The sequence below is a fragment of the Oncorhynchus keta genome, chromosome 3 (genome assembly GCF_023373465.1).
Source record: "Oncorhynchus keta strain PuntledgeMale-10-30-2019 chromosome 3, Oket_V2, whole genome shotgun sequence".
Classification (NCBI taxonomy): Eukaryota; Metazoa; Chordata; class Actinopteri; order Salmoniformes; family Salmonidae; genus Oncorhynchus; species Oncorhynchus keta.
This window is the reverse complement of record NC_068423.1, coordinates 3,249,602-3,262,607: the sequence shown is the minus strand read 5'-3', so window position 1 is coordinate 3,262,607 and position 13,006 is coordinate 3,249,602. Positions and strand designations below refer to the sequence as shown.

Genomic DNA, 13,006 nt, shown 5'->3' with positions numbered 1-13,006 from the left:
TTGGAGATACCTGAGTAAGAGAACAGCCCCCTTTGATCCCACAGCCAAATCTGGGAGAGAATCCAAACTCATGTCCAGGGAAGTCTGACTGATGGACAGTCCAAAATACTTTAATCCAGACTGTACATCTGAGGCTGAAATTTTCTATCAAGAGATGGAAAGAAAGAGAAAAAGACACAGTAGATATAATCCAATTTTCTATTACACCTTCAATTATCTCTGCCGTGTTTCTCTAGTGGATTTACACTTTAGTTTAAAGAATGGAGACAATGTCTGTCTGTCTCTCTTTATGCTCATATCCTCCACCCTCATTCAATTTCTATCTTTCTCCCACATACCTGAGATTTGATTTTGCTGATTCCACTACTCGTCCCATGGAATATGTAGACACTTCCTTGACCATCGTTCTCTAGAGGTGCTCCGACTGCTAAATCATTAAATCCATCCTTATTCAGGTCAGGCAGTGGGGCAAGAGAAGTTCCAAACCTGCCCATTTGTCCTGCATCCCCCACCAGTGTCATCTCAGCATTTAATTGACAGACCACCCCAGACTGGAAGAAAAACAGGCAATCAGTAAAAGTGATCAGGCTGAAACATGTTTTTATCAATTGTTTTGTCAGATTTGGTGAATCAAAAAAAGATTGACCAATTACCCTGTCATTGATGGTACAGACATATACCCTGCCCTCTCTGTCTCTGTCCGTGAACATCGGAGCTGATATGAGGACTAGGTCGCTATATGAGTCTTTATTCACATCCATTGCACAGACCTCTGCACCAAAATAAGCGCCAATCTGAAAGAATGAGAGAACCACAAATATGATTATTTCCCCGCCAGATAACAAATAACCTTTGACAGATCAAACTAACACTTCATTTTTTAATTCTCACTATTAATTAAATCATGCATTGGCATACATTCACACATTATTGGTGCATTTCTACTGTCAGGCTTTGTAGCAGTGTTTGGTCAAAAAGTCAAAACATCCTGGGCCATGAACCTACCCAGACTTGGGGCCAGACTGGGAGAAAGTGGAAGATACATAAATAACTTATCTTGGATAGGGGGCACTATTTTCACGTCCGGATGAAAAGCATGTCCAAAGTAAACTGCCTGCTACTCAGGCCGAGAAGCTAGGATATGCATATTATTAGTACATTTGTATAAAAAAAAAATCTGAAGTTTCTAAAACTGTTTGAATAATATCTGTGAGTATAACAGAACTGATTTGGCAGGCCAAACCCCGAGCACAATCCATCCAGGGAAAAAATGTTTTTGAGGTCAATCTGTTTGCCATTAGGTTTCTATGGGAAGTCCTTTTTAATAGGAATCTGGTTGCAGTTCCCATGACTTCCACTAGATGTCAACAGTCTTTGGAATTTGGTTGATGTTTTTCTTTTGAGAAATGAAGAAGTACGGCTGTTCTTTGTGAGTGTCACTCCAGATGGATCCAGATGAATTCTACTGTTTGGTGCACATGACCTGGACCGCGCTTCACGTTGTTTTTATCCAGTATTGAACACAGTATTTCCCATCTTAAATTGTATTGATTATTTACGTTTTAGGGTACCTGAAGTTGGATTAGGAAAGTTGTTTGAAATGTTTGGACCAAGTTTGCAGGTAACTTATTAGATACTTTGTAGGCATGTTGGGCGAGTTGAAACCGGTGTATTTCTGAATCAAAGTGCCAAATAAATGTACATTTTTGGGAGATAAAGAAGGACATTATCGATGTGATGTTTCTGGGACATTTTGGAGTGCCAACAGAAGAAGATCTTCCAAGGTCAGGCATATATTATATAGCTATTTCTGACTTTTGTCGCACACCTTCCTGGTTGAAATCTGATTATCATGTGTTTGTATGCAGGGTGCTGTCCTCAGATAATTGCATGGTTTGCTTTCGCCGTAAAGCCTTTTTGAAATCTGACACCTTGGCTGGATTAACAAGAAGTTAAGCTTTATTTTGATGTATTTTACTTGTGGTTTCATGAAAGTTAAATATTTATAGTAATTTAATTTGGCGCTATGCAATTTTACTGGATGTTGGCCAAGTGGGATGCTACCGCCCCACGTATCCATAAGAAGTTAACAAAACAATGGTCAACAATTTTACTGAGTTACAGTTCATATTATTAAATTGAAATACATTTTTTAGGCCCTAATCTATGGATTTCACATGACTGGGACCCAGGCCCAACCACTAGAGAGCCAGGCCCAGCCAATCAGAATTAGTTTTTCCCACAAAGGCTTTATTACAGACATAAATACTCCTCAGCACCCCCACCCTCCCCCTCAGACAATTCCGCAGGTGAAGAAGCAGGAAGTGGAGGTCCTGGTCTGAGTTTTGAGGCCGGTTGGACGTACTGCCAAATTATCTAAAATGACATTGGAGGCGGCTTATGGTAGAGAAATTAACATTCTATTCCTTGCCAACAGCTCTGGTGGAAATTCCTGCAGTCAACATGTCAATTTCACACTCCCTCAAAACTTGAGACATCTGTGGCATTGTGTTGTAGAGTGGCCTTTTATTGTCCCCAGCACAAGGTTCACCTGTGTAATGGTCTTGCTGTTTAATCAGCTTCGTGATATGCCACAACTTTCAGGTGGATGGGTTATCTTGGCAAAGGAGAAATGCTCACTAACAGGGATGTTACAAATTTGTCCACAGAATTTGAGAGAAATAAGCTTTTTGTGGGTAAGGAACATTTCTGGGATATTTCATTTCAGCTCATGAAACATGTGACCAACACTTTGCATGTTGAGTTTATATTTTTGTTCAGTACAATAACAATACTTTGGGGCTGCTTATATTTGTCCTGTTACACACAAGTTAGGAATGCAAATTTATTTTTTAAGACCTTCCATGGTTAACACCTCACAAAGCAACCGTTTTGATTATGCAAAGTTTGTTGACACTTCTCACTTCAAGTTTTAATGTCACATTAAAGTGAAATGCTTTCTTGCAAACCCAAAACCCAACAATGCAATAATAAATAACAATGATTTCCTGGAAAAAAAACATGAGAAATAAGAATTGGAAATATGAAATACACAAAAAAGTAAGTAAGCATCCTATATACACAAAATATTTAAAAAGTCACATCCAATACCATATTTACATGTGCAGGGATACTGGAATGATGGAGGCAGATATGTATAGGGGTAAGGGGACTAGGCAACAGGATGCAAGATAAACAGAGTAGCAGCAGCAGCTTGTATGTGAGGAGTCTGAATAAATATATGTGCATATTATGTGTGCATGAGCAAATTATGGAGTGAGTGTTTGTGTGTGTGTTGTAGTGACAGTGTGTTGGGCCCTGTGAGTGTGCATAGAGTGCAAAGATTGAAATAAAAGGTTTATAAAGGTATAAGGTTAACTCAGATAAATAGCTAACAAAATAGTTACACTGACTATCAGTCATATTGTTTGGGGACAAGCTGTTAAAGAACCTGTTGGTACCTCTTGCCATGCTGCAGCAGATTAAATAAACTTGTTCAACCTCCCATGGGGGAAGAGGCACTGTAGTCAGTGTGTGTGTGTGTGTGTGTGTGTGTGTGTGTGTGTGTGTGTGTGTGTGTGTGTGTGTGTGTGTGTGTGGACCATTTTAAATCTTTAATGATTTGGACACCGATGAAATTGAAGCTTTCTAACTGCTCCACTGCCACCCCGTCGATGTGGATGGGGGAGTGCTCGTGGTGGAGGCGACGTTGCCTACCCTCACCACCAGGGGTCAGCCCGTTAGGGAGTCCAGAATCCAGTTGCAGAGGGAGGTGTTCAGACCCAGAGCCTAAGCTTGGTGACGAGCATAGAGGGGCCAATGGTGTTGAACGCTGAGCTGTAGTCAATGAACAGGATTCTCACATAGGTATTCTTCTTCTCTAGGTGGGTGAGGGTAGTGAGGAGAGCAATTGAGTGTGCGTCATTTATGGATCTATTGGGGCAGTACGCAAAATGGAGTAGGTCTAGGGTGGCTGGGACGGTGGAGTTAATGTGTGCCATAACCAGCCTCTCAAAACACTTCATGATTACAGAAATGAGTGCTATAGGGCGGTAGTCACTGTGGCATTAAGTTTTAGAGTTCTTAGGAACAGGAATGATTGTGGTCATCTTAAAACATGTGGAGATTACAGACTGGGACAAGGAGAGGTTGAAAATGACCGTGAATATGCCTGCCAGCTGTTCTGCGCATGGTCTGAGAACGCGCCCTGGAATATCGTTGAGGCTCCCAGCCTTGCAAGTGTTGACCTGATTAAAGACCCTTCTCACATCGGCCTCAGAGAGCAAGATCGCCCAATCCTCTGGGTCGGTGACGGCCCTCACAGCCGACTTGATGTTGTTGTCAAAGTGTGCATAAAGCGCATTGAGTTAGTCTGGTAGAGAGGCATCATTGGGCAGATCACGGATGAATCTTCCTTTGTAATCCGCAATGGACTGTAGCCCCTGCCGGAGTCTCATAGTCCTATAGCATATCCTCAGACTCTGGAGATGGAGTGCATACAGCAGTCGTGATAACACCTGAAAACTCCCTCAGGAGGTAGAAGGGTTGGCATTTGACCGCCAGGTATTCCAAGATGGGTGAACAGTGGGTCAACACTTCCACCACGCTGGAATTATCACACCAGTTGGCAAACCCCTCTCCACCTCGATTTCCCCGACTCTATTGTCCTGTCCGCCCGTTGAAAGGAGAATCTATCGAGTTGGATAGCCATGGGGGGTATCTTGTCCGATAGCTATGTTTCTGAAAAGTGAAGAATATTGCAGTCCTGAGAGTCCAATTGGTAGAAAATCCATCCATTTTATCATCAAGTGACTGTACATTTGCCAGTAGGATGGAGGGAAGAGGTGTCCGGTTTTCCCTTCACCTTAATCTCACCAGGAATCCCCCCCTCTTGCCTCTCTAATGTCAATGTTTCCTCTTGGGTAGCCCAAAAATTGGGTTGGAATTACAGAGAGAGCCCAGGGCAGATGAGTCGAAGTTGATGCCAGAATTGTGGTAAGTAACTGCCGATCAAGAGTTCTTGTCGGTTGTAAGAAATAACAACAAAAATAAAACGTCTAAATAATCACAAAATAGCTAAGTTGGGTCGGAGCGTGCAAAACAGCGACCATCCAGTACAGCACCATCTTAGTGTCAGGCCTGGTGATGGAAACACAAATAACACCAGCACTTTTGGAAATGCTTGTAATCATTAAGGACTGGGGAGTTTTTCAGGATAAAAAAATGAATGGAATTGGGTTAAACACAGAATCCTAGAGAAAAACCTGCTTCAGTCTGCTATCCACCAGACACTGGGAGATGAATTCACCTTTCAGCGGACAATAACCTAAAACACAAGGCCAAATATACACTAGAGTTTCTTACCAAGAAGACAGTGAATCTTACCGAGTGGCCAAGTTACAATTTTGACTTAATTCTACTTTAAGCTCAATGGCAAGACCTGAAAAAAATGGTTGTGTATCAATGATCAACAACCAAAAACAGAGCTTGAAGAATTTTGACAAGAATATTGAGCAAATGTTGAACAATCCAGGTGTCGAAAGCTCTTAGAGAGACTTACCCAGAAGTACTGACAGCTGTAATCGCAGCCAAAGCTGCTTCTACAACGTATTGACTCAGGGGTGTGAATACTATAAATCTGAATATTTGGATTTCATTTTCAATACATTTGCTCAAATTTTTTAATTAGTTTTTACTTTGTCATTTTGGGGTAGATCGGTGTGTAGATCGGTGAGAAGAGAAATCTATATAATCCATTTTGAATTCAGTCTGAAACTCTCAAAATGTGGAATAAATCAAGGGGTATGATTAATTTCTGAAGGCACTGTCGTAGTCTATAGTCTAATTTTGCATTTCAAACAGGCTTAAATTACTTAAATAGCAAGAAATAGGCTGAAACACAATGCCCATGAAGACGGTTGAAATCATTAAATGCCTACTCAAATGTGCCTACTTTCAGCACCATGAGTTGTCCATTTCCGATTGATTGTGCCACGCCTGCGGTTTCAGCACCACAATGTAAGTTACTCGAATCTGGCTTATTGTGAGGTCAATAACTCTGATAAAATGCATAATGGGCAAGAAACATCATGTTTAAAAAAAAAATCAATTTTAGTAGTAGTAGCAAGCTAATAAAGTTGACCTCCGGTCATTCTCCTCATCTTCTCGCTCTCTTTCTCAAAATGAACAGAACATACGCTATATAGGCTAGTCTGCCAGCAAGATATTGCATTTTTTGGGACTAGGCCAAATATAAGTATATTTTCAGAAGAAGCATTTGACTCACCTCCTGAACTGCCACTGTAGGCCTACACAGCAGAGAATTGATCAGGCAGCACACAAAAGGTTTTGATCAGCAAAAGCAGAGCAGAGAATTGCAGTGTGTAATGGAGCTTAGTTTTATTTATTTATCTTAGAAATATAACTTTTCTGTATGCTTCTCTGAGCATGCACTTCATAGCCTATAGTCTAAGGCTATGGATCATTTGATTGAGACCACATTAATGAACTACTAAATTTGAAAATTACTCTCTCCAGAAACAAGTCTCTCACTGTTGCCGCCTGCTACCGACCACCCTCAGCTCCCAGCTGTGCCCTGGACACCATTTGTGAATTGATCGCCCCCCCATCTAGCTTCAGAGTTTGTTCTGTTAGGTGACCTAAACTGGGATATGCTTAACACCCCGGCAGTCCTACAATCTAAGCTAGATGCCCTCAATCTCACTCAAATCATCAAGGAACCCACCAGGTACAACCCTAACTCTGTAAACAAGGGCACCCTCATAGACGTCATCCTGACCAACTGGCCCTCCAAATACACCTCCGCTGTCTTCAACCAGGATCTCAGCGATCACTGCCTCATTGCCTGTATCCGCCACGGAGCCGCAGTCAAACGACCACCCCTCATCACTGTCAAACGCTCCCTAAAACACTTCTGTGAGCAGGCCTTTCTAATCGACCTGGCCCGGGTATCCTGGAAGGACATTGACCTCATCCCGTCAGTTGAGGATGCATGGTCATTCTTTAAAAGTAACTTCCTCACCATTTTAGATAAGCATGCTCCGTTCAAAAAATGCAGAACCAAGAACAGATACAACCCTTGGTTCACTCCAGACCTGACTGCCCTCGACCAGCACAAAAACATCCTGTGGCGGACTGCAATAGCATCGAATAGCCCCAGTGATATGCAACTGTTCAGGGAAGTCAGGAACCAATACACGCAGTCAGTCAGGAAAGCTAAGGCCAGCTTCTTCAGGCAGAAGTTTGCATCCTGTAGCTCCAACTCCAAAAAGTTCTGGGACACTGTGAAGTCCATGGAGAACAAGAGCACCTCCTCCCAGCTGCCCACTGCACTGAGGCTAGGAAACACGGTCTCCACCGATAAATCCATGATTATCGAAAACTTCAATAAGCACTTCTCAACGGCTGGCCATGCCTTCCGCCTGGCTACTCCAACCTTGGCCAACAGCTCCGCCCCCCGTAGCTCCTCACCCAAGCCTCTCCAGGTTCTCCTTTACCCAAATCCAGATAGCAGATGTTCTGAAAGAGCTGCAAAACCTGGACCCGTACAAATCAGCTGGGCTTGACAATCTGGACCCGCTATTTCTGAAACTATCTGCCGCCATTGTCGCAACCCCTATTACCAGCCTGTTCAACCTCTCTTTCATATCGTCTGAGATCCCCAAGGATTGGAAAGCTGCCGCAGTCATCCCCTCTTCAAAGGGGGAGACACCCTGGACCCAAACTGTTATAGACCTATATCCATCCTGCCCTGCCTATCTAAGGTCTTCGAAAGCCAAGTCAACAAACAGGTCACTGACCATCTCGAATCCCACCGTACCTTCTCCGCTGTGCAATCTGGTTTCCGAGCCGGTCACGGGTGCACCTCAGCCACACTCAAGGTACTAAACGATATCATAACCGCCATCGATAAAAGACAGTACTGTGCAGCCGTCTTCATCGACCTCGCCAAGGCTTTCGACTCTGTCAATCACCATATTCTTATCGGCAGACTCAACAGCCTCGGTTTTTCGGATGACTGCCTTGCCTGGTTCACCAATTACTTTGCAGACAGAGTTCAGTGTGTCAAATCGGAGGGCATGCTGTCCGGTCCTCTGGCAGTCTCTATGGGGGTGCCACAGGGTTCAATTCTCAGGCCGACTCTTTTCTCTGTATATATCAATGATGTTGCTCTTGCTGCGGGCAATTCCCTGATCCACCTCTACGCAGACGACACCATTCTATATACTTTCGGCCCGTCATTGGACACTGTGCTATCTAACCTCCAAACGAGCTTCAATGCCATACAGCACTCCTTCCGTGGCCTCCAACTGCTCTTAAACGCGAGTAAAACCAAATGCATGCTTTTCAACCGATCGCTGCCTGCACCCGCATGCCCGACTAGCATCACCACCCTGGATGGTTCCGACCTTGAATATGTGGACATCTATAAGTACCTAGGTGTCTGGCTAGACTGCAAACTCTCCTTCCAGACTCACATCAAACATCTCCAATCGAAAATCAAATCAAGAGTCGGCTTTCTATTCCGCAACAAAGCCTCCTTCACTCACGCTGCCAAGCTTACCCTAGTAAAACTGACTATCCTACCGATCCTCGACTTCAGCGATGTCATCTACAAAATGGCTTCCAACACTCTACTCAGCAAACTGGATGCAGTCTATCACAGTGCCATCCGTTTTGTCACTAAAGCACCTTATACCACCCACCACTGCGACTTGTATGCTCTAGTCGGCTGGCCCTCACTACATATTCGTCGCCAGACCCACTGGCTCCAGGTCATCTACAAGTCCATGCTAGGTAAAGCTCCGCCTTATCTCAGTTCACTGGTCACGATGGCAACACCCATCCGTAGCACGCGCTCCAGCAGGTGTATCTCACTGATCATCCCTAAAGCCAACACCTCATTTGGTCGCCTTTCGTTCCAGTACTCTGCTGCCTGTGACTGGAACGAATTGCAAAAATCGCTGAAGTTGGAGACTTTTATCTCCCTCACCAACTTCAAACATCAGCTATCCGAGCAGCTAACCGATCGCTGCAGCTGTACATAGTCTATAGGTAAATAGCCCACCCATTTTCACCTACCTCATTCCCATACTGTTTTTACTGTTTTTTTTTTTTTTTTTTTTTTTTTACTTTTCTGCTCTTTTGCACACCAATATCTCTACCTGTACATGACCATCTGATCATTTATCACTCCAGTGTTAATCTGCAAAATTGTATTATTCGCCTACCTCCTCATGCCTTTTTCACACATTGTATATAGACTGCCCATTTTTTTCTACTGTGTTATTGACTTGTTAATTGTTTACTCCATGTGTAACTGTGTTGTCTGTTCACACTGCTATGCTTTATCTTGGCCAGGTCGCAGTTGCAAATGAGAACTTGTTCTCAACTAGCCTACCTGGTTAAATAAAGGTGAAATAAAATTTAAAAAAAATTAAAAAAATTAAATAGCCAATAGGTGCACTAGATATTGCGAGGCAGGTGGAGAATCAGAGATGAGTGGCATCGTCACACATTGATATCTAGCAACTAATTCTAAAACACTGAGAAAATTGGCATTTCATTAATTACAAATTACATGACTAGATTTTAAAATTACTAAACCTTCCCCTTGACTGTAATTGAACAAGCATGACCCTCCCCCATTTTTCTCCAAGTACCAATTCTGTACATTTTGATCCATCCCTAAGCATGGAGGAAATGGGTCTACAACAGACCCATGTTTGTAAAGTCTGTTTAATAATACATTCCTTTAGATATTTAGTCTCAACTCCCTATCCAACCGTCTTGGCCACCAGCACAGTAAGTTGAAATTAAATTGAATTTAACTTTTGGCTTTCCGCAGACTGTTTATGTGCAACCCAATACAATAGGGATCAACGCTAGTGTATGTAAATACACCTGCGTTGCTAAAAGCAGCTAGAATTGTTGCAATGATTAGGCTGAGTTCGGAAAGTATGCATCTTAAAAATATTTCACAATCTTTATACAGTACATTTGAAAAGTATTCAGACCCATTGACTTTTTCCACATTATGTTATGTCACAGCCTTATTCTAAAATGGATTCAATTGTTTTTTCCCCTCATATATCTACACACAATACCTCATAATGACAAAGAAAAAAACAGGTTTTCAGAAATACTTGCAAAATGATTAACATTTAAAAATATAAGTATTCAGTCCCTTTATTCCGTACTTTGTTGAAGCAACTTTGGCAGCGATTACAGCCTTGAGTTTTCTTGGGTATGACGCTACAAGCTTGGCACACCTGTATTTGAGGAATTTCTCCAACTCTTCTCTGCAAATCCTCTCAAGCTCTGTTTATGTTGGACGGGGAGCATTGCTGCACAGCTGTTATCAGTTCTCTCCAGAGATATTTGATTGGGTTTAAGACCGGGTTCTGGCTGGACCACTCAAGAACATTCAGAGACTTCCTGTGTGCTTAGGGTCATTGTCCTGTTAGAAGGTGAACCTTCCCCCCAGTCTGAGGTCCTGAGCAGGTTTTCATGAAGGATCTCTATAATTTGCTTCGTTCATCTTTCCCTCGATTCAAATCCCCGAGCTGAAAAACATATCCACAGCATGATGCTGCCACCACCATACTTCACCGTAGGGATGGTTCCAGGTTTCCTCCAGACGTGACGCTTGGCATTCAGGCCAAAGAGTTCAATCTTGGTTTCATCACATCTTTATTTTGATTGACAATTTTGAGCATTCATCAAAATCCCATCAGGTAGCCTGATTTCAGATGTGTCATGTAAACATGACTGCATATTCAGTGCCGGCCGTGTTCCTATTGGTCAGTCACCAGGATTGGCTCATATCAACAGCCACACTAAAAGAAATGACACTGCCAGAACTTTCGGAGCCTATGACCGCACGTAGACGTACCTACACGCTGTCTCACTGAACTGTCTCCTGATATGGTTTAAGTATTGTTGTGGACTTCAAACATATCTTTGTAATTTTTCTATAAAAAGGTGTGATTTTGAGAGTGAAAACCTGATAAAACATAGCACAAGGCACCTTTCATTCACCGGGCGGGCCATTTGGGCAACTCTTTTGCCAAATTGGGGAACACCCACTTAGCTTTCATATGATCAAATCTCAAACAAACTAAAATGTTGTTCAACATTCATTAATTCATTGGACAAAAATTCTCAGGTTGAATCCTTCACCTATAATAATCATGGAGCAACACTGTGTAATAATTTTATTTTACAATTTGCTACTGGTTCAGGATTTACCTTTAGGTCTGCTGCTACCCACATACTTTTTTGGAGAACGCAAGTTATGATATTCAACATTATTTTCAGTCAACAATGTTTAAGTTGTCTACAAACCTGTCCAGAAAATTCTATCGGCTTGTCTGTGTTTCTGGACGGAAGAACCACCACTCGTCCAGTGTGTTTAAATCTTGGAGCACCTAAAATGGTAAACTGGCGAGTGTGTGTCGTAGCAACTGCCATGGAGTACCCTGAGGTGGGAAATTCACAGGGTCAGAGCCAATAATAGTGTACGTTTGGGTATTTTTTTTCAGTAGATTTTCTCACCCATATAGCTATCTGGTTCCATGTTCTGACTCTGTTGTGGTGTAGGGTAGAAAGTGCTCCCTGTGTATTCCTGGTAAGCCCCGCTCCATTGGAAGGCTCCAACAGCTCCCATCTGGAATCCTCTCTGGCAAGGATGGGCAAATGTACTAATTGAAGACTATACATTTTATTTGACTTATATTACATGCAATTATATTTTAATTAGTGACCAGAAAACAGGATTAGTGCTTGGCATGAAAGCCACGCCAGCCAATGAGGAAGCATGCAGGACTTGAGCCATTTATGGACAAGGGACTATTTTCTACCGTAGGAATGTATGCTGAACTGAATCCCTCCTGGGCCATTTCCATCTTAATAGAGTCCCCAGTAGTCTGAGATCCTGCAATACAAAAAAAAGACAGTCTGAGATATCACATTCACGTAAGTGGTTTAACAGTGTGAGATGGTCTGATTCCTATCAACATTCACATGAGTTAGTATTATACAGTATGTCCTGTAGGTTACATATTATGTTATCGTTAACAATCAACTAAGGTAGAGGTAGACTCATACAAGCTTTAGCAGGACAGATATTCAAGATGGGTATAAACACCTCATTCACATTTCATTAAAAGTTAGATTGCAATGGTGTGGTGGACTGATGAGGACTGTAGTGGCTTGACAGACACATCAAGAAAAGCAACCATACCTTCAATAGGAAAAATGCTGTTCTGTAATGTATCCCTGATTTGGCCAAGTGCTTGGAAGCTGTCCACTTGAAACATGTGGTTGCTTGGTGGAGAGGAGGCAATTGTTTCTAACTCCTTTCTTGCTGAGGAAGAAGAAAAGGCTCTGCCCACCTGAGGAAATCCAGAAATAGACACTGGTACTTAAAGTCGCTGTTCATTCAAAAATCATAATTTCTGAGTAGTGGCATTATACAGTTGAAGTCGGAAGTTTACATACACCTTAGCCAAATACATTTAAACTCAGTTTTTTACAATTCCTGACATTTAATCCTAGTAAAAATTCCCTTTCTTAGGTCAGTTAGGATCACCAATTTATTTTAAGAATGTGAAATGTCAGAATAATAGTAGAGAGAATGATTTATTTCAGCTTTTATTTCTTTCATCACATTCCCAGTGGGTCAGAAGTTTACATACCCTCAATTAGTATTTGGTAGCATTGCCTTTAAATTGCTGAACATGGGTCAAACGTTTCAGGTAGCCTCCCACAACCTTCCCACAATAAGTTGGGTGAATTTTGGACCATTCCTCCTGACAGAGCTGGTGTAACTGAGTCAGGTTTGTAGGCCTCCTTGCTCGCACACGCTTTTTCAGTTCTGTCCACAAATTTTCTATAGGCTTTGTGATGGCCACTCCAATACCTTGACTTTGTTGTCCTTAAGCCATTTTGCTTAACTTTGGAAGTATGATTTATGGTCATTGTC

At 42.3% G+C, this 13,006-nt stretch overlaps 1 protein-coding gene across 1 annotated transcript in view; it reads right to left on the bottom strand.

The window, feature by feature from the left end:
• Positions 1-13,006, bottom strand: part of LOC118363764 (integrin alpha-M-like) — a 49,559-nt gene that overhangs the window by 28,561 nt on the left and 7,992 nt on the right. Inside the window, exons 9-15 of the mRNA XM_035744974.2 lie at positions 12,266-12,416; positions 11,883-11,956; positions 11,578-11,701; positions 11,368-11,501; positions 654-794; positions 339-551; positions 11-144 (exon numbers count right to left, since the gene is read on the bottom strand). Coding sequence (XP_035600867.1) covers positions 11-144; positions 339-551; positions 654-794; positions 11,368-11,501; positions 11,578-11,701; positions 11,883-11,956; positions 12,266-12,416 — 971 coding nt within the window. The remainder of the gene's footprint in view (positions 1-10; positions 145-338; positions 552-653; positions 795-11,367; positions 11,502-11,577; positions 11,702-11,882; positions 11,957-12,265; positions 12,417-13,006) is intronic.